This window comes from Oryctolagus cuniculus, chromosome 3 (assembly GCF_051225735.1).
Source record: "Oryctolagus cuniculus isolate XC-2025 breed Fujian yellow rabbit chromosome 3, ASM5122573v1, whole genome shotgun sequence".
Classification (NCBI taxonomy): domain Eukaryota; kingdom Metazoa; phylum Chordata; class Mammalia; order Lagomorpha; family Leporidae; genus Oryctolagus; species Oryctolagus cuniculus.
Window position 1 is genome coordinate 63,623,747 of NC_142869.1, and position 21,829 is coordinate 63,645,575.

The 21,829-nt window shown below is 39.8% G+C and overlaps 1 protein-coding gene across 7 annotated transcripts in view; it reads right to left on the reverse strand.

Moving 5' to 3' along the window:
* AGPS (alkylglycerone phosphate synthase) overlaps positions 1 to 21,829 on the reverse strand; it is a 137,295-nt gene that overhangs the window by 107,470 nt on the left and 7,996 nt on the right. For all 7 annotated transcript variants that reach the window (XM_002712307.6, XM_070070624.2, XM_089328102.1 and 4 more), the window contains exon 2: positions 3,851 to 3,940. In XM_002712307.6, coding sequence (XP_002712353.3) covers positions 3,851 to 3,940 — 90 coding nt within the window. The remainder of the gene's footprint in view (positions 1 to 3,850; positions 3,941 to 21,829) is intronic.

Here is a 21,829-nt window from a genome sequence, read left to right on the forward strand (position 1 = left end):
AGGGTATTATAATTCAGTAAGCATTTAATAAGTAAAAAATCTTAAAGAATGTTTGTAAATATTTTCTGATAACAAAGAATTATACCAATTTATCCATTATCCAAGAATCTACAGTAGATATAGAGAAAGCTATAATTTAATACAATTTAGTTTATTGTGCTAATATAAGATAAAGGTGCTTGTGGAAGCATCAAAATGGAAACTATCAGTTCTTTAGTGTTAGTCTATTGTTTGTGTAGCCAACACTCCCAGAACATCTAAATCCCACTTCTTTTTTCTTTTTTAAAATTTATTTATTTATTTGAAAGGCAGAGTTACAAACAAAGAGGGAAAGACAGAGACATACTTCTTCCATCCGCTAGTTCACTCCCCAAATGGCCACAACAGTTGGAGCTGGGCTGGGCTGAAGCCAGGAGCTAGACTTTCATCCAGGTCACCCATATGGGTGGCAGGAGCCCAAATAATTGGACTATCTACTGCTGCTTTTCCAGGCATATTAGCAGGGAGTTGGATCAGAAGTAGAATAGTGGGAACTAGAATCAGTGCTCACAGAAATGCAGCTTAACCTGCTGTGCCACATATACCCCTACATCCCATTTCTGTGTATGGGAATTTCCTTCTACCCAAAAGAATACACCAGATAATCATTCTGGTCTCGGTCACAGGCTTCTCCAGTGAGCTGCACCCTTTTTTTCTTCTTCCCCACGAACACTGTCTCAGGAGTCAATGATACCAAGAAATGAGGCTTTTGTATGTCCATTACCACCTGGATAAAATATCCATCAAGACCAATGAATTCATTTTGTTTTGAATTTATGCTCTCCTAACAAGCTGCATTTTGTTTTCTAGATTCCAAGATATCAGACAGGACACTACAAGTATTTCATATCCTAAAAAATAACCATAAGCAAAAAAACTGAGGTTCTAACATTTTAAATCAATCTTTTAAATCTCATTTTAAATCACTTATATAATTGTGGCAAATGTATCAGACCCCTACAGTTCAATCTCTTCTGAGAAAACTGACAGATCAAGGGTGAGAATATCCAGATTAAGAACCAGGTACTGGGGCCCGAGCTGTGGCGCAGTGGGTTAAAGCCCCAGCCTGAAGTGTCTGGGCTGCTCCTCTTCCGATCAAGCTCTCTACTATGGCTGCTATGGCCTGGGAAAGCAGTGGAAGTAGGCCCAAGTCCTTAAGCCCCTTAACCCACGGAGGAGACCTGGAAGAATCTCCTGACTCCTGGCTTCAGATCAGCTCAGCTCTGGCCATTGTGGCCATTTGGGGAGTGAATCAGCGGATGGAAGACCTCTCTCTCTCTTTGTCTCTACCTCTCTCTATACTCTGTCTTTGAAATACATAAAACTAGCCGGCACCGCGGCTCACTAGACTAATCCTCCGCCTTGTGGCGCCAGCACACCGGGTTCTAGTCCCGGTCGGGGCACCGGATTCTGTCCCGGTTGCCCCCCTTCCAGGCCAGCTCTCTGCTGTGGCCAGGGAGTGCAGTGGAGGATGGCCCAAGTACTTGGGCCCTGCACCCTATGGGAGACCAGGAGAAGAACCTGGCTCCTGCCATCGGATCAGCACGGTGCGCCGGCCACGGCGGCCATTGGAGGGTGAACCAACGGCAAAGGAAGACCTTTCTCTCTGTCTCTCTCTCTCACTGTCCACTCTGCCTGTCAAAAAATAAATTAAAAAAAAAAAAAGAAAGAAAGAAAACTAAATCTTAAAAAAAACAAAAACGAATCAGTTACTGAACCCATGGAACTCACTAAGGTATGGGTATCAAGTATATTATATTCTCTGCACCTAAACCCTCATTTCACAAGGACACACATGCTCCTAGCACAAACCACTATGCCACATAGTGCGCATTATAGAAGACAGTAGGTGTCTTATGCTTTCAAGGGCACTGTGTTGAAATACAAATTACTATCTTACCCTTTCATGGAACAGAAATATTGTACATTCAAGGTCCAAAGAAAGAAAGAGAAAAACAGAGTGAAACAAGAACTGTGTCTGAGAGAAGTTGGTTTTCTAAGTTCAAAAAGTTATTTTTTCCCCTTGAAAATTTTGAAAAGTCACCATCTAGATAAGTTTCTATTATCCATTATTATATAAGTTATACATTATTATATATACATATACATAATATATTATATATAAAATATAATAATATAATATATATAACAATATATACATTATTATATAAGTTTCTATTATACATTATTCTATTTCAAACAGGAAAGACAACATTTAGGACATTAGGAAATTTAATTTCAACCAGAAACTTCCACTACAGTTTCTCACTTGAACTTCCCTCTGCATGCCCAATGATGGGAGATTTGAATACAGATAATACTTATTTTTCGTATCAAAAAGTAGGTGTCAAATATATGTTTTCATATCTTCATCAAAACTAGTTCCTAATTATTACTCCTGGGATTTTATTTCAGGTACAAAATATGTATAAGTTGGAAAAAAACAATTATATTGAAAAGAAAGTAATTTCTCCAAAGGAATGAAACATTTCTTTGCTAAAATTTTAATAATTATGTACCTTATAAGTTTAAAAAACATTAACCTAAGCATATGAATGTCCAAGAGATATGAAATCAAAATGTAATACAAGAACAGAATCAAAATACATCAGATCCAATGCTTTCACTTAGTCTCAATGTTTTATTTACTGTATTAGTGCCAGATTTGTACTCACTGTCTTTTCAAGATTTACATCAGGATTCAATAGACAAACCAAAAATACAGAATTGGCAGGGGCTATTTTGGTTAAAATCAATTAAGAACCATTTTAAAATTCCATCCACATCTGGAAAAAACTGCAACAATACAAATATCCCTCCAAAATTCTTTTTAAATATTTTCCAGTTTTATTGAGATAAGACTGAACAAATATTCTTTATCATTATCAACACCTTACCAAAACATTTCAGAAATGTGAAAGCCAACCACACAAATGACTGCTCTTTCTTAATTTCTTCCTTAATGTTATCTCAAAAACTAATTTTGAAAATATTATTTATATTCACAAAGAACCAAATCCCACACTAACAAACAAAGTGCCAGATATAAATATGAAGTTGCTTTCAACAAACCAATGGCATGAGAATTGGGTGGTGGAATGGCTGTAGACCCTGTTTGAATCCTGATTTAAATAAACAACACATAAATGGTACTGATGAGACAATTGAGAGAATGTAAACCTGAATCAAATAATTAGATACTATATAATTTTTCTTATTTTGGAAGTATGAAAGTGGTATATGATAGATTCTATTAGGCCCTCTTAAAAAATTTATGTATTTATTGTACTTGAAAGGCAAAGACAGAAAGACAAGCAGACAGAGATCTCCCACCCACTGGTTCACTCCCCAAAGGTACACAATAGCCAGGGCAGAGCCAGGTCAAAGCTGGGAACCCAGAAGTCAATCCAGGTCTTTTATGTGAGTGGCAGGGACCCACCCACTGGAGCTATCACCTACTATCTCCACAAGTACACAGAAGTAGGAAGCTGGTATCAGGAGTGGAGCTAGGGCTTAATCCCAGGTACTCTGATAAGGAATAAGGGCAAACAAAGAGGCATCTTACACAACTGCACCAAATGTCTATCCCAGGTCCTTATTTTTAAAGGGATACATATATAAATATTTAGATGTGACATGACAATGTCAGAATTTAAAATATTACATGAAAAAAATAAGCAACTATGGAAAAATGTTAATAGTTTGTATGCTGGAGGAAGGTTCAATGTAATATCCTTTCTTTTTTATACATGTCTAAAATTTTTCATAGAACAAAAAGTCAAAAGGAACAAAAAGAACAAACTAGGGTTACCTTTTCCCAGTCAATTCAGCTTGCCCCTTTTTATTGAAGAAGAACTTGGAATCATTATATCCCCATCCATTCCATTTCATAATTTCTTGCCTAATGAGAGAAAAAAAATTAAATGAGACCTTTGCTAAATGTATCAACACTGATATTACTATCAACCCTTACATTCATTTAAAAGACTTTTTAAAAAGCTAATAAGTAATAAAATTAGACATTGTGCCTATAAATATTATGTTTAAATAAAATTAGTATACACTAAAATGTCTATATATTAATATCTCTAAATATAGAATCATTCTGACATACAGCAACTGCTTCACAGAGAGCTATAACCAATAAATCTAATACATTCAAAGGAAGAAAGAAATAAGAAACATGCCTATATTATGTTTTTTCATTTTCATACATGTTCTTGAGTTTATATTACAGGCTGGCCTAAAGAATTCTGCAATCAAAACTAAGAATTCACTTGAATAGGAAACAAAGGTTTACATATATTAGGGGAAAAGTCACAACTTTTAATCTGTTATTAGGAGGAAAAAAAACAGTTTACAAGGTAAGTTCATTAGTAATAAATTCTTTTAATAAAGTAGATATAAGAACCTCAGGGTAGCCGGCGCCGTGGCTCAATAGGCTAATCCTCCACCTTGCGGCGCCGGCACACCGGGTTCTAGTCCCGGTTGGGGCGCCGGATTCTGTCCCGGTTGCCCCTCTTCCAGGCCAGCTCTCTGCTATGGCCAGGGAGTGCAGTGGAGGATGGCCCAGGTGCTTGGGCCCTGCACCCCATGGGAGACCAGGAAAAGCACCTGGATCCTGGCTCCTGCCATCGGATCAGCGCGGTGCGCCGGCTGCAGCGGCGGCCATTGGAGGGTGAACCAACGGCAAAGGAAGACCTTTCTTTCTCTGTCTCTCTCTCTCACTGTCCACTCTGCCTGTCAAAAAAAAAAAAAAAAAAAAAAAAAAAGAACCTCAGGGTTACATTCGTAAACATTCTAAATGCTTCAGTTTCCAAGTGACTACCAATCTCCACCTTGACTTACATATCATAAGTTAATATTAGTTTTCAGCACTTCAAAACAGTATCTCAGGGGCAGGTGCTGTGGCACAGTAGGTTAAAGCCCCAGCCTGCAGTCCTGGCATCCCATATGGGCACCAGTTTGAGACCTGGCTGCTCCACTTACAATCCAGCTCCCTGCTAAAGTGCCCAGGAAGGCAGCGGAGGATGGCCCAAGTCTTTGGGCCCCTGCAACCACGTGGGAAACCCGGAAGAGGGTCCTGGATTCAGATTGGCTCAGCTCCGGCAGTTGCAGCCATTTGGGGAGTGAACCAGCGGATGGAAGACTTCTCTCTCTCTAACTCTTTCAAATAAATAAAATAAATCTTTAAAAAAAATTGTATTTGTAATTTCTAAAATACCAGTATTTCAAAAATAGTTTCTATTAAAATCAATGGTTCACTCATTCAATTTTGCATATCACATAAGAATAAGGAGGTCTGAGCCTATGCATAACACAAAGAGCCAGGGCAGTGAAGTATTCTGTCAATTTTTATTACAAGGGTTTTAAAAATTTTTTTATTATGTATTCACTTCTTTGATAACCAGGCAGAGAGGGAGGGACGGAAAGAGCAAGTTCCCATTTACTAGTTCACTCCCTGAAAGTCCACAATGGCTGGGATTGGGACACACAGCTAAAGCCAGGAACTGGGAATGCAATCCAGGGTTTCCCAAATGAGTTGCAGGAACCCAATTACTTGGGTCATCACTGCTGCCTCCCAGGGTCTGCACTGTCAGGAAGCTTGAGTCAGGAGATAGAGCTGAGAATTGACTGGGAATGCAATCCAGGGTTTCCCAAATGAGTTGCAGGAACCCAATTACTTGGGTCATCACTGCTGCTTCCCAGGGTCTGCACTGTCAGGAAGCTTGAGTCAGGAGATAGAGCTGAGAATTGAAACCAAGTACTTCAATATGGGACATGGCTATCTTCTAGTATATATTTTCATGTGGTTCTCCAATGTGATCTTGACTACTAAAATAAATTGGTGGTGAATCTTCTTACCGCAAACTCAACTATGCAGTTGGATAGAAATAACTTGATGAAAACATCTCTATCTAGAAAGATATTTGCTGCTTTAAGACTTCAAAATAAAGACACACTCAGAAAGCATTCTTCTAATTTTCCATAATTCTCAGAGAAAATGATAAATGATAGGCATATTTTTCATTACAATCATAATTCTTACTTTAAATCAAAAGCTTTCCAAACATAAAACAAATGAACTAGATATAAGTAATTAAAAGGTGTATTAGAATCTCCATCTTTATAAAATTGAAACAAACTAGGAAGGCTTTATTTATCTTTTTTTAATTAAGATTTATTTATTTAAAAGGTAGAATGAAAGAGAAAGAGATACTGATTGATTCTATCTGCTGGTTCACTCCCAAATACATGCAATAACCAGGAATGTGCCGGCTGAAGCTGGGAACTCCATCTAAGTCTCCCATGTAGTGGCAGGGACCCAAGTACTTACTGCCTCACAGGATGCATTAGCAGGAAGCTAAATCAGAAGAGGAGTAACTGGCACTTTATTATGGGATGTAGTTATCTCAAATAGCAGCTTAACCTACCGCAACACAATGTTCACTCCGTAAGGCTCTGTTTAAAATTGTAATTTGCCAGCAACAAAAACTATATCCCTATATAAAAACAAATTTTAAAATACCTCTAGTATTAATACAGAGGCTAGTTTTATAGATGAGTGAGTTTTAAACTAGACTCTATCTCACAACTCTATCTCACAACATTCCTACTTCACCACAGAGGGAAGTTTTGGAAGAGAAATTCTGCAAAAATCTCTACAAAAAACCCTCATGCCTAATGTCATGACTGACATTCTAATTTCCTTAAGATTATACTTTCTAAAAACAGGTTATCTTTCACTTTACTTTTTTCATGTTTTAATTCTCTTAGCTTTATAAATTATAATGTACTTAATATTTTATATTCCATAATAATTTATATAGGAAGAATATATATTTCAATAAATTAACATTTCCCCATATGCATAAATTTTCATACATGAAAGCATTTAATTACTAGAGAATTTAAACATTTTCATGAATTCTACACTCCACACAACAGCAGTCCTGTATTATACAAAATAAATTCAAAGAGATCAATGTAATCCATTTGCTCTGCTATTACAACCACCAAGCAGTGGGAAATCATTTCAATACAGATGTTGAGTTTTCTATGCTTATATAGCTTAACAATGAGAATAATTTTCCTTAAATTTATCCCTAGAATTGAAAAAAACAGGAGGCCGGCGTTGCAGAGTAGCAGGTAAAGCCGCCGCCTACATTGCTGGCATCCCATACAGGGGCCAGTTCGAGTCCCGGCTGCTCCACTTCTGATCCAGCTCTCTGCTATGGCCTAGGAAAGCAGTAAAAGATGGCCCAAGTCCTTGGGCCCCTGCACCCACGTGGGAGACCCAGAAGAAGCTCCTGGCTCCTGGCTTGGGATCAGCTCAGCTCCGGTCATTGAGGCCATCTAGGGAGTAAACCAGTGGATAGAAGACCTCCCTCCCTCCCTCCCTCTCTCTCTCTCTCTCTGCCTCTGCGTAACTCTGCCTTTCAAATAAAATAAATTAATCTTAAAAAAAAAAAATTATTCCCAGATGGTCCCAAAGGGAAAAGCTAAACCTGGCTGCACAGGCTCATTCACTCTTAACTTCACAAGTAAATGAATCAAAGTGATCAGGAAAGATCTGCTGCTGCATACACTACACAATGGAGAGATTTATATATTATCTTAGGCCCTAAAAATTTTTTTAAAGATTTATTTATTTATTTGAAAGGCAAAGTTAAAGAGAAACAGGGGGGTGGGGGTAAGTGTTCCATCTGCTTGTTTACTCCCCAAATGGTGGCAATGACTGGGGCTGGGCCAGGCCAAAACTAGGAGCCAGGAGCTTCCTCCTGGTCTCCTATATACTTACGAGGTCCAAAGGACTTGGGCCATCTTCCACTGACTTCCACAGGGGCATTAGAAGGGAGCTGGATCAGAAGTGGAACAGCTGGGACTTCAGCCAGCCAGTACTGTAGCTTAACCTGCTACACACAGCAATGGCTCCTAGACCTTACATTTTCAACTTGTCAGGCCAGCACTATGGCGTAGTAGGCTAAGCCTCCACCTGCGGCGCTGGCATCCCATATGGATGCCAGTTTGTATCCCGGCTACTCCTCTTCTGATCTAGCTCTCTGCCATGGTCTGGGAAAGCAGGGGAAGACGGCCCAAGTGCTTGGCTTGGGCCCCTCTACCTGTGTGGGAGACCCAGAGGAAGCTCCTGGCTCCTGGTTCCAGATCAGCTCAGCTCTGGCCATTGCAGCCATTTGGGGAGTAAACCAGCCCATGGAAGACCTTTCTTTTTCTCTCTCTCTGTACTCTGACTCTCAAATAAATTAATAAATCTTTAAAAAAACTTTTTTTCAAGTTGTGTAATATCTAATTTCCAAGGTTTCAGCTGTAGGCCAATGTACCTTTCTCTCTCTTGCAATCCTAGTCAGAAAATTTTTACCATATGGACTACCTCATTTACAAAAATTTTTAGAGTCTTTTCAGAAGTTAAAATGTAAGCAACTGGGATGCACTGATGATCAGCATTGTCACTTAAACAATATATAATTAAAACCTCAGTTACCCATAAACCAATCTTCTGATAGCTTCAAGTACTCATGTGTTAAATAAAAAGTAGGCAAATTTCCTAGGCTCTAGTTTTAAATTTTTATATATATCTACTCTCTCAATTTACTAACATAATAATTAAGCACAACTATGCAGTTATATTAAAATTTTAAGTTACTTATTGCAAAGCTAATAGTACAATGAGTAAACTGAAGGGCATCACAGCATTAACATTTTAAAATAAGAGCAAACCTTTCTGAAAAAAAACTCCTTAGAAACCACCCAGATCAACTGCTCATTTCTCAGATAAAGAAACTGTGTTCAAAATCAGCCACAGTCAGACAGCTACGGGAGTTGTAGCTTCCAAAGGCTAACAGTCTCATGATTCTTCCTCTTTAGAAAGGCAATAATCTGAAACCCATTAAGTTGAATAACCAAAATTATAAAAGGAATCCCCCTTTTATAGCACATCAGTATTATTTCTGAGCATTATTATCTTTTTATTTTTGTAGTCATTCTTCTGAACTTGACCTGAAGGAAAATGATTTCAAAATCAGGGAATATAGTTGTGTCAGTAAGCCAAATGCCTCACACCTCGTATAGCATAAGGAAGTCTGCCACTCAAAATAATCCCAAAGCATTGCAAATACTGAATTAAAGAATGATCAAAGAATCACCAACCTTCTATAAGATTCACATAAATGGATGCAATTCACAACTAACACCAGAGATCAATTTGCCTTTGAGCGCTCATATATTCCAACTCTCAGAGTTGATTACACCAAAATTAATATCTTCAGATATAAAATCCTTCCTCCCCCTACCATAAAAAGCTGGCTTGATTTTTCTGCATGGAAAAATAAAACAAATGTTTTATGCATTTTCTTTCTGACCACAATACTAAATGGTGCAAAAGCACTGCTGACTGGTGTAAAAAAGAAAACAGGGACTTTTAAAATAACATCACACATACACAAGGTGGCAGTATTCTCCCATGATATATATGATATACATACTCAGTATTTTCCACTTCCCAAGGACATTACTTGCATAATCTCTAAGTAAAATGTTTAGATTTAGCTTTATTATTAATAAGATCATAAAGTCCCTTTATTTATTTATTTATTTTTTTGGACAGGCAGAATTAGACAGTGAGAGAGAGAGAGAAAGGTCTCCCTTCCATTGGTTCACCCCCCAAATGGCCACTCCAGCCGGCACACTGCGCCGATCTGAAGCCAGGAGCCAGGTACTTCTCCTGGTCTCCCATGTGGGTACAGGGCCCAAGCACTTGGGCCATCCTCCACTGCCCACTGGGGCCACAGCAAAGAGCTGGACTGGAAGAGGAGCAACCGGGACAGAATCTGGCACCCCAACCGGGACTAGAACCCGGGGTACCAGCGCCGCAGGCGGAAGATTAGCCTAGTGAGCCGTAGCGCCGGCCTATTTATTCTTAAAATGGGAATTTTTCGCTTTTCAGTCCATTCACACATAAATTAATCATATTACAATTCTTCTAATAGCAAAAATATATAAATGCATGGTTTTTATCATTACTATTTTTAATTATGATATTTTTCACTAGAGACTAAGGAAAATAAGGGAAAAAAATTTAGTCTACTCTCATTCTGGGTTAACAGAAAAGGTTCGGTAAGCTAATAATTTTTTTTTAAGTATGAAACGAAGGCACAGTGCTGGAAGTGCTGGATTTTAAGCTAACCAACCTTGGTACCAGTTAAATTCAAATCAATTCCATATGTAGAACAATACACAGAAGTTTAAAAAAAAATCCATGGGGTCAGCATTGTGGCAAGGGGATGAAGCTGCCACCTGCAACACCACCATCCCTAATGGACGCCAGTTCACGTCCTGGCTGCTCCATTTTCAATACAGCTCCCTGCTAATGGCCCAGGAAAAACAGCAGAAGATGGCCTACATTTTGGGCTCCTGTCACTTACATGGGAGACCTGGATGAAACTCCTGCCTCCTGGATTCTGGCCCAGGCAGTTGGGTCTATTTGGGGAATGAACCAACAGATAAATCAATCAATCAATCTCTCTCTCTCTCTCTCTCACTCTCTGTTTCTCCCCATCTCTATGTAACTCTTTCAAATAAATAAATATGTTTTTAAAGATTTTATTTGTTTACTTGAGAGGCAGAGTTACAGACAGAAAGAAAGAGAGACAGATCTTCCATCTACTGGTTCACTCCCAAATGTCCACAACTGCCAGGGCTGGGCCAATCCAAAGCCTGGAGCCAGGAGCCTCCTCTGGGTCTCCCACATGGGTGCAGGAGCCCAAGGACTTGGGCCATCTTCCAGTGCCTTCCCAGGCCATAGCAGTGAGCTGAATCAGAGGAGGAGCTGCTGAGACATGAACTGGCACCCCATGGGATGCTGGTGTTGCTGGCAGAGGCTTAGACTAGTTTGCCACAGCTCTGACCCCTAAATAAATTTTAAAAAAAAATCTGTGACTAATTTTTTTTGGTGCTAATTAAAATCCTATAATCAAGAAGTATGCTTATGTACTTGAAGAGCAAGATAAACTAAAGGAAATCATGAAAGTAAAGTTAAAAAAAAAAGGATTAGAAAGACACAAAAATTTCATCAATAAAATAGACCTCTGAAAAAATATGCCACCAGAATATCCCCATAAATGAAACATTATTCCTATTGGATTCTTTATTTTAAAACAAATTTGAAGGCCGGAGCCGTGGCTCACTAGGCTAATCCTCCGCCTTGCGGTGCCAGCACACTGGGTTCTAGTCCTGGTCGGGGCGCCAGATTCTGTCCCGGTTGCCCCTCTTCCAGGCCAGCTCTCTGCTGTGGCCCGGGAGTGCAGTGGAGGATGGCCCAAGTGCTTGGGCCCTGCACCCCATGGGAGACCAGGATAAGCACCTGGCTCCTGCCATCGGATCAGCGCGGTGCGCCGGCCACGGCGGCCATTGGAGGGTAAACCAACGGCAAAAGGAAGACCTTTCTCTCTGTCTCTCTCTCTCACTGTCCACTCTGCCTGTCAAAAAATTTAAAAAAATAAAAAAATAACACATTTGAAGCTGAGTATCAATATAAACATAAAAGTGTAATGAGGAGGGAAAAAGTTGAAAATGCATTCTGTGAAATGTAAGGTTATTATTCTTTAGACTGTATATGCTTTAAAATACATTAAAAATCCTGTTTTTAGGCAACCTACTGGTCCTACAAAATTATTTCTAAAAACTCAGTAGTGAACTGTAAAACTACTTATAATGCATGCTGCCTCTACAACAGTACAACTAATTCCTTTTCAAGTAGGTAAATTTACTTAAATAGCTTAGTTACAAACACAAAAACTTATGTGTACTTTAACACCCCCCCCCCAGAAAATATGAAAGAAAAAAAATAAAACTGCTACCCATTCCCCAGTGATTGCTACAACATTGGAACTGAAAAACAAATGAATGGTATCAGGCTTTGGATAGCTTGACACTATCAAAAATCTGAAGCATAAAATATTTCCTCTAGCCTTGATATAAAACTCATGAAGCTACATTCATCTAATTATATTTCTACTTCCTCCAGAGAAGGCCAACTGAAGTGGCGATGAGGCTCAATAATTCTACTTTTCATCATCAATTAGTCTATCTAAATACTAATTAACTTTGGTAAGTGGGTAAGTGGTGAGGGCAGTCAATAGAAGTCAGACTACCTAATAAGACTGACTCTGACAAGATAAGGTTTCTAAATGGGTCAACAAGGTGATAGCCCTGCCCTCCAGACAATAAGCCTTACAAAACTCCCATGTAATTATGACACTATAAACTTCAGCACAAATTTCAATCTTCCCTTCAAATTCCATTCTAAGCTTCCAACTTTGGTTGCCATAATAAAAATTTGGCCCTTTAATGTAATAAGTTGATTCATCCTGTGTGATGGTGCAAAGTGGCTTAAGTATAAGAGATTTTAGAACATGGAAAATTGTTACCAAGAACATGAATCAAAGGAATCCATACACTACTGATAAGTCACTGAACAGAACAATGATGTACTAAGCTTTCATAGGTAGTACCTGTTTGTAAAATGGCACAGTATTATCTATGGCACGATCTACACCCTACACACACCATCCTAGGCTCTAGTCCCCACCGCCATGGCTGGAAGCCAGGTGACCCCATGGCCCAAACACCTGTATCAATTCCAACCCCATCCTGATGGGATTTGCTGCTCCTATTTACCTGCCCACCCCCCCAGCAAAGTAACCCTCTCCCTTACTCTTGTGTTTGGTGTGTTTTGTGGCGGACTTACAGTACCAATTCTATAACCCAATTATACAACTCATGGGCATATACTGCACAAATTCATACACAATTCCATAAGCATTATTTTTGAGAGTAGATGGATGCATTACCACAAGAATTGATAAGTAAAACAGAAAACACGGGAGCCAGCGCTGAGGTGTTGTAGGTAAAGCCACAGCTTGAGGCACCGACAGCCCATGAGTGCCATTAGAGTCCCAGCTACTACACTTCCAATCCAGCTCTCTGCTAATGTGCCTGGGAAAGCACTGGAGTCTGGCCCAAGTCCCTAGGCCCCTACACCCATGTGGGAGACCAGGAAGAAGCTCCTGGCTCCTGGCTTTAAATCAGTCCAGCTCCAGCCATTGCAGCCATTTCAGGAGTGAACCAGTGGATGGAAGATCTCACTCTCCCTATCTCTCCCTCTGATTCTCTGCAACTCTGCCTTTCAAATAAATAAGTAAATCTTTAAAGAGAGAGAGAGATTCGTAAAACTATGAACAATGCATTTTTCCCCCAGAGAAACCTTTTATTTAAGGAATACAAACTTCATGCATTTCATAGGTACAACTTCAGGAATACAGTGATTCTTCCCATCATACCCACCCACCTAGCCACAATCCCAACCCTCCTTCTGCTCCCTCTCCCATTTCCAGTCCCATTCTCCACAAAGATCCAGAAATAATGTATTTTTTTAAAAAAGTTGAAAATGCATTCTGTGAATTCTGTATACTATACAGTAATCAAGAGCAATGAAGTAGACAGATATACAGAAAAGTGAAGAGATTTTAAAACAATGTTGAACATAAAGGAGACAATACGAGCCACGGCATAGCAGAATTCAAACAAATTAAAAATATACACACTTGGGGTCTGGCACTGTGGCACAGCAGGTAAAGTCGCCACCTGCAGTGCCGGCATTCCATATGGGCAGCAGTTCAAGTCCCGGCTGCTACACTTCTGATCCAGCTTTCTGCTATGGTCTGGGAAAGCAATGGAAGATGGCCTAAGTCCTTGGGCCCCTGCACCCACGTGGGAGACCCAGAGGAAGCTCCTGGCTCCTGGCTTCAGATAGGCCCAGCTCTGGCCATTGTGGCCACTTGGGGAATGAACCAACAGATGGAAGACCTCTCTCTCTGTCTCTACCTCTCTCTGTAACTCTTTCAAATAAATAAAAACTTTTTTTTAAAGATTTTTTTTAAAGGAGTTATTTATTTGAAAGGCAGAGCTACAGAGAGGCAGAGGGAGAGGCAGAAGCAGAGAACCAGTAGAAGATGGCCCAGATCCTTAGGCCCCTGAACCCTCGTGGGAGACCCAGAAGCAGCTCCTGGCTCCTGGCTTCAGATCGGCACAGCTCCAGCTATTGCGGCCAATTGGGAAGTGAATCAGCAGATGGAAGACCCCTCTCGCTCTGCCCCTCCTCTCTCTGTGTAACTCTGACTTTCAAATAATATTAGGTATTGGGAATGGATCAAGAGGATGACTAAGCATTTTATAATCAGGTTATGGATGATTTTTGAGAGGGATTAAAAAAAAAAAAGCAATTTGAGAAAGTTACCTGAGCAACCTTTTAAGCAATTGAAAAAGCCAACAGAGGCCAGTGCTGCAGCTCACTTGGCTAATCCTCCGCCTGCGGCGAAGCACCCTGGGTTCTAGTCCCGGTTGGGGCGCCGGATTCTGTCCCGGTTGCTCCTCTTCCAGGCCAGCTCTCTGCTGTGGCCAGGGAGGGCAGTGAAGGATGGCCAAAGTGCTTGGGCCCTGCACCCGCATGGGAGACCAGAAGCACCTGGCTCCTGGCTTCAGATCGCGCACTAGCCGTAGTGGCCATTTTGCGGGGTGAACCAATGGAAAAGGAAGACCTTTCTCTCTGTCCCTCTCTCTCTCACTGTCTAAACTCTGCCTGTAAAAAAAAAAAGAAGAAGAAGAAAAGAAAAAAAAAGAAAAAGTCAACAGAAAGACTGGTGACTTGAGGAAAATAAAAAAAAAAATAACCCATGGAGCAAGATTCCAGAGAAGGAACCATCAAAAAGAGGAGCAGATGATCTGGTCGTGTCTTCTTTCAAAGCAGACACCCATAGTAAATTAGCATATGTAGGAGCTCCACAGCCATTTTTGTCCTATGATCACTACCTTCTCCTTCCAGGCAATATCTGATTAGAGTAATGTCATCATGTGACCCTGGTATTAGGGACAAGTTTATTCAATTATTTTCTGCTACTGGCTGAAGATCATGGAGGAGTGAGGGAGTGGCCATACTTTTCCATTTGGACAGAAAAGCAGGAAAACTGATATACTTAGAGAAGTATACAGGACATACTACCAAGAAGTGACCCTAGGAAGAAATCTGATAGCTTTCTTGCTCTCAGCCCTAATTTTATCCTGAAGCTAAGCTCCATTTGTGCCCTGAGTTTTTTGGTGCCCTTGTACTCTTACAATAAATTCCCCCTTTCTGCTATAACCAATAGTCCTGATTAACACTTATAATGAATTAATAGTTATAGTCAATACTGATTAATACATGTACCCAAAAAAAAGAATTCCTTTTTTGAAAAGTTACAAATTATATAAAATCTAAAGGCAGGAATGGAAAACTAGCATGTACTTTCTGAAAATGGCATATGGCAGGTTAGAATTTAGAAACGTAAACAAAATTAGATTGGCAGTCTAATAGTTGTGAAGTCACAAATACTTTATGAACACAAAGCAAATACTATGTGGAAATCAAAACCAATCAATATAAAAAAAAAGCAGAACTTTTTCTTCAAAAATAAACTATCAATTTACTTTAAGATGCATCAAAAATAGCATGGATTCACATGGATAGAGAAATGAATGGGCAGATATGTGACAAGCAAGCACAGAAAAATGTTAATGGCAGAATCTAGGTGGTTTGCACACCAGTGTTTATTGCAAAGGTCAACTTTGGGGGCCGGCGCTATGGCACAGCAGGTTAAAGCCCTAGCCTGCAGAGCTGGCATCCAATATGGGCACCGGTTCGAGTCCCAGCTGCTCCTCTTCAGCTCTATGCTGTGGCCTGGGAAAGCAGTGGAAGATGGCTCAAGTCCTTGGGCCCTTGCACCTGAATGGAAGACCCGGAAGAAGCTCCTGGCTCCTGGCTTCACATCAGCTCAGCTCTGGCTGTTACAGTCATTTGGGGAGTGAACCAGCAGAATGGAAGAGCTCTCTCTCTCTCTCTGGTTCTACTTCTCTCTGTAACTCTGTCTTTCAAAATAAAATAAAACAATTCTTTAAAAAAAAAAAAAGGTCAACTTTGCAATATATTCAAACTTTTTCAAAATAAAATGCTGAGAGGGAAATAACAATTGCTGTCACCATAATCCTTAAAGTACATCACTTCATATAATGGGATTTGCCTGAGCAGCATATAGAAGCCATGTGAATAAGCTTGGCTTGTACATTACTTACTGATAGCAAGAAGTGGCTTGAATGGTATATCTAAGCCAGCTGCCTCAGCTCTCACTCCTCATCATCACAGAGACCTGGACAAGGTTAAGCAATGTTTGCAAGGTTCCCTGTAGTCATGTTTTGGTTTCTTCTTAGAAACTCAGGCCAAAACATCTAGTTTCCTATTTAACTGAATTTATAGAAAGCTACTTTCTTAATTTTGATGTTATAAATCTGCTCAAACACAATGCAGTATTTTCTCAAGGACTCTAATTATTTTTCTTTATTCTTAGATTAAGTCCTAACATACAGTTGTCCTTTATTTTTGTCTTTGCTCAATGAGATGAACGAATGATGTATGCCAATGCTCTTTTTAAAACTGTGCCCTAAAGAAATTAAGGAATTTTTTGTAAAACGCTTACCACAGCATTCTTTATAACAGGGAAAACTGGAAACAAATAAATGTAATACACTACTGGTTAAATAAATTATAGTCATATGTATAGTATAATACTTTGAGTCACTAAAAATGATGTTGTATATTAATATTTCTTCACATGGAAAGTTATGCACAAGACAGTAAATGAAAATAGTGGCTTCAAGACAGTACTACTGCATAACCTTACACACATATGCTTATGTCTGAAAGGATTTATGCCAAGGTGATTATCTCTTAGTTCAAATATCTGTGTTCATTTTGATTATCCATTATTTCTATTTTTTCTGCAATAGAATGTATTATGTTTCAGAATAACAACATTATTTACCCTCCCATTTTCTTATAATTGAAAAATAATTGCCAGACATTCTGCTGCTAGCCGAGTAAGACATCTAAATGCTATCCAGATGGCTGAAGGCCCCTATTATTACTACTGCCAACTGCCACATTGGCTTCATGAACATTATATTCACATTTTCCTACCCTAAGTCTTCTGATACTGTTCTCATCCAAATGTTTTCATCAATGTTTTCACTCTCAGATTTAAGAATTTCTGCAAAGCATCTTAACATAGACTAGCACTCTTCCAACCCTCCTAGTCTTGTCTTTAAAATGAAGTTGCCCTTCCAACTTCTGTAGCAGTCACCACTCCCCTGTCTCCATTCTAACACTGGGCACCATACAGTAATAGAAGACACACGAGTCTTCCTTAACACATCTATGTGTCCTAGAAAGCGAAAAACTAGATTGTTTCCTCCCTAGTGCTTAACAAATAGAAGACACTAAAGAAACTTCCAACAACCCTGGGTAGATGAAAGTAAGGAGATGGCAGGAGATAGTCTAGCTAATTTAAATGAATTAAAAGCTCCATACCTAGTTATTATATGACCTTGAGCACTAAACAGAATTTTACAGTTATTGTTCATAACCAGAGAAATCATGAAGAAAAGGTAACTAATACAAGGTGGATCAATACATCCTTAATTTACAAAATTAATAAGAAAAGCTGGCGCCGCGGCTCACTAGGCTAATCCTCCGCCTTGCAGCGCAGGCACACCGGGTTCTAGTCCCGGTCGGGACGCCAGATTCTGTCCCAGTTGCCCCTCTTCCAGGCCAGCTCTCTGCTGTGGCCTGGGAAGGCAGTGGAGGATGGCCCAAGTGCTTGGGCCCTGCACCCCATGGGAGACCAGGAAAAGCACCTGGCTCCTGGCTTCAGATCAGCGCGGTGCGCAGGCCGCAGCGCACCAGCCACAGCAGCCATTGGAGGGTGAACCAACGGCAAAGGAAGACCTTTCTCTCTGTCTCTCTCTCTCACTGTCCACTCTGCCTGTCAAAAAAAAAAAAAAATTAATAAGAAAAGATCCCAAAATCAATAGACCCTGCAATCTGGTGTCAATCAACAAAGATCTTCCAAAGAAAGGCACGAGGGAAAGATGTGCTCAAAAATGCTCAAAAATGGGGCTGGTGCTGTGGCGTAGCAGGTAAAGCTGCAACCTGCCTTGCCGGCAACCCATATGGATGCTGGTTCCAGTCCCAGCTGCTCCACTTCCTATTCCAGCTTCCCGCTAATGTGCACCCAGAGATACAGCAGGTGATGGCTCACGTATGGGTCCCTGTCACCCACAAGAGGCACCTGGATGGAGTTCCCAGCTCCTGGCTTCAGCCTGACCCAGCTCTGGCTGTTGTGGGTAAACGGGGAGTAAACCAATGGATGAGATCTCTCCCTTTCACACTCTCACTCTTTCTCCATGCCTTTCAAGTTAATAAAAATATATTCTAACAATAAGAAAGTAAGATGTGGAGACATTCCTCTTACAAAAATAAAAGGTACAGACTTTAAGCAATGGTGAGAGGTAAGGATGTAAACTGATTCCAGCTACTCTATAGTCTCCTTGCTACTCTCCTAAAATGTCACATGTCCACCTTCCCTTAGGGTATTTGCACACACTATTCTTCAGCTTGGAAAACTCACTGACCTACTATTCATTCGGCTAAATTCTCATCTCCAAATATTTAGGCAAACGTCACACTCTCAGTGACATCCCATTTAAAATTCGAACCCTAACTCTGCACCTTTTTCTTTCTTCCAAAACAGTCACCACACTTTAAGATACTTAATAATTTACTTCTTTATTATGTTGATTATTCATTTCAGCTTTCAGAATATAAGCTCCAAGATAGCAGAGATCTTTGTCCATTGTGTCCACTGATGTAGACCAAGTGCTTAAACAACTGATGAGTAAGTACTTGTTTAATGTGCAAGAAATGTGGAAGACTGTGAAGGAAAATGAATAGGACTTGGTGATATCTGTATATCAAAAAGAAAGCTTTAGACTTGAGATAAATGATTTTTTTTTTTTTTTGACAGGCAGAGTAGATAGTGAGAGAGAGAGACAGAGAGAAAGGTCTTCCTTTGCCATTGGTTTACCCTCCAATGGCCGCCATGGCTGGCACACTGCGGCCGGCGCACCGCACTGATCCGAAGGCAGGAGCCAGGTGCTTTTCCTGGTCTCCCATGGGGTGCAGGGCCCAAGCACCTGGGCCACCCTCCACTGCCTTCCCGGGCCACAGCAGAGAGCTGGCCTGGAAGAGGGGCAACCGGGACAGAATCCGGTGCCCCAACCAGGACTAGAACCCGGTATGCCGGTGCTACTAGGTGGAGGATTAGCCTATTGAGCCGCCGCGCTGGCCGAGATAAATGATCTAAATTCAAGTCTAAGCTCTACTATCGTAAGCCAGAAAGTAACTATTGTCTGCCAAGTGTCCTGATCTGTGAAATGGGTAGTTGTGAAGATCAGATAACATGAATAAACAGCAAGGCAAATGCAGACTTTTTAGTTTGAAAAATTAAGAGTTCAGTCTTAAAAGGAAAAAAATTAAACAATCTTCAGGATTAAGGTTTGAGGGATGTGACTGTGGAACTAGTTTCAACTAAGAGAAGAAAACCCAGAAAAGTAACTCCATTTGAGGAAGAAAAATAATACAGAATGAGTTAGGTTTCAGTCTACAGCTGTCCTATTCAACATGGTATCAGTAACCATTTGTGTCTATTTAAATTTAATTAAAATGGAACAAAATCTAAAAGTCAGTTCTTCAGTCACACTAGCCATACTCACATGCTTAATGACCCCATGTGGTTACTGGTTTCCATAATGGGTAACACAGATTAGAGAACATTTTGATTATGATAGGAATTCCACTATGCAGTGATTTACAAAATTGGAGCATACGGCAAAACATTCAGTCAATATACTGTATCTCGATGAGTTAAAGTTCTAAGAGAATTCAAGTAGATGTCATTTTAATATCCCTGATGCTGGATTCCTATAAAGCACCTTTTAAAATTAATGCAAAATCCAACCAAGGAATCAATCTGAGTGGTAGTGGTAAACTTCCTTGAATATAATGAATTAAATAAATCAATTACTTTACTCAAAGGATACATGAACACTCTTCCATTGGATGGTATAAGGTCACTGACATAGCAACTATAAATAGAATCTGGTGTGTCCCAGCAAGTTGCTAAAAAGAATGTGATCAGCATCCTGGCCAAATCCTCTGGTTAATACCTTCAAACTTGCTGGCAAAACCAAACATTATCAGCAATCATACAAGAGTGTTCTTAGTCAGTGACAAGATGGTATCTGCAACTCTAAATCTCACCCATATGGCAAAATTCTCTCATCAAAAGTAACTGCAGTTACTAGGAGCAGTCTTCCTTAATGAGTAAGTATATTTCAACTATCAAAAGATCCAGAATTAAATACATAAATGCTTATGAAAAAAAGCAAAAGCAGATACTCCTGTTTTTGTTTTTTTAAAACCACACAAAAACAAATCACTTATATGTACTGACAAAATTTAAGAGAATCCGGTCTATAAGAATGACTTGCAAGTCACATAACTGAGTAACAGATTTATACCTATGATTTTAAAACAAAATCTTCTAAGTTTGTAAGAAATATTTGAACATTACAAGGACTCTGAGATCACTGTATTTAAAGCTTCAATATATTTACAATAATAATTCAATAACTGGAATAATTTTGTTTATTATCTCAGATAAGTGATATACTTAAGAAAGTGGAATAAATACTAAATACTATGAGTAATTTAGCCCCTTCCTATGCAATAATCTTTATATTTGTAAAGAATGAGTTTAATATGTACTTTATATTAAATAATCAAGCAAAAAAGTAATCATCTAAATGTTCATCAGTAATAGACTAAATAACCTGTGTTATATATCCATAAAATGGAATACTATTCAGGAAAGAAAGTAAACAAAATATAACTAGATACCACAACACATATGAATATCACAAACGTTAACACTGAACAAGGAAGCCAAATACAAAAGAGAACACAATGTCTGATTCCATCAAACAATCCCATTCATATGACATTCAAACAGGCAAGTCTAAACTATAGAATCAGAAATCAAGGTGGTAGTCACCCTGGTGGGAGAGGCCACTGGAAGGAGCATGATGGGAGCTCCTGAGTACTGATAATGCTGTTTCCTAATCTAAACATAAATAAGACATATATAATTACTTCATAAAAATTTAAGTTTTAAACATGTGATTTGTTCTTTTCATTTTTGTGTATCTTTTTGTTTTTAAAGACGTAGCCGGCGCCGCGGCTCACTAGGCTAATCCTCCGCCTTGCAGCGCAGGCACACTGGGTTCTAGTCCCGGTCGGGGCACCGGATTCTGTCCTGGTTGCCCCTCTTCCAGGCCAGCTCTCTGCTGTGGCCAGGGAGTGCAGTGGAGGGTGGCCCAGGTGCTTGGGCCCTGCACCCCATGGGAGACCAGGAGAAGTTCCTGGCTCCTGCCATCGGATCAGCACAGTGCACCGGCTGCAGTGCGCCAGCCACGGCAGCCATTGGAGGGTGAACCAACGGCAAAAGGAAGACCTTTCTCTTTGTCTCTCTCTCTCACTGTCCACTCTGCCTGTTAAAAAAAAAAAAATATATATATATATAAAAAACACACTCAAATTATCTCAGGAACATCAGGCTATATGTACTATAGTTTGGGAAATGCTAACGTATCAAAGAGGTGAAAGGAAAGGAACGACCTGGGAATAGCAATAATTCTAATGTGCATCTAAAGCACATAATAGATATCAATAAAAACAAGAGATAGCCCTGAAATGAGATCTCTCTCATTAGGAGAGATCCTCTTAGAG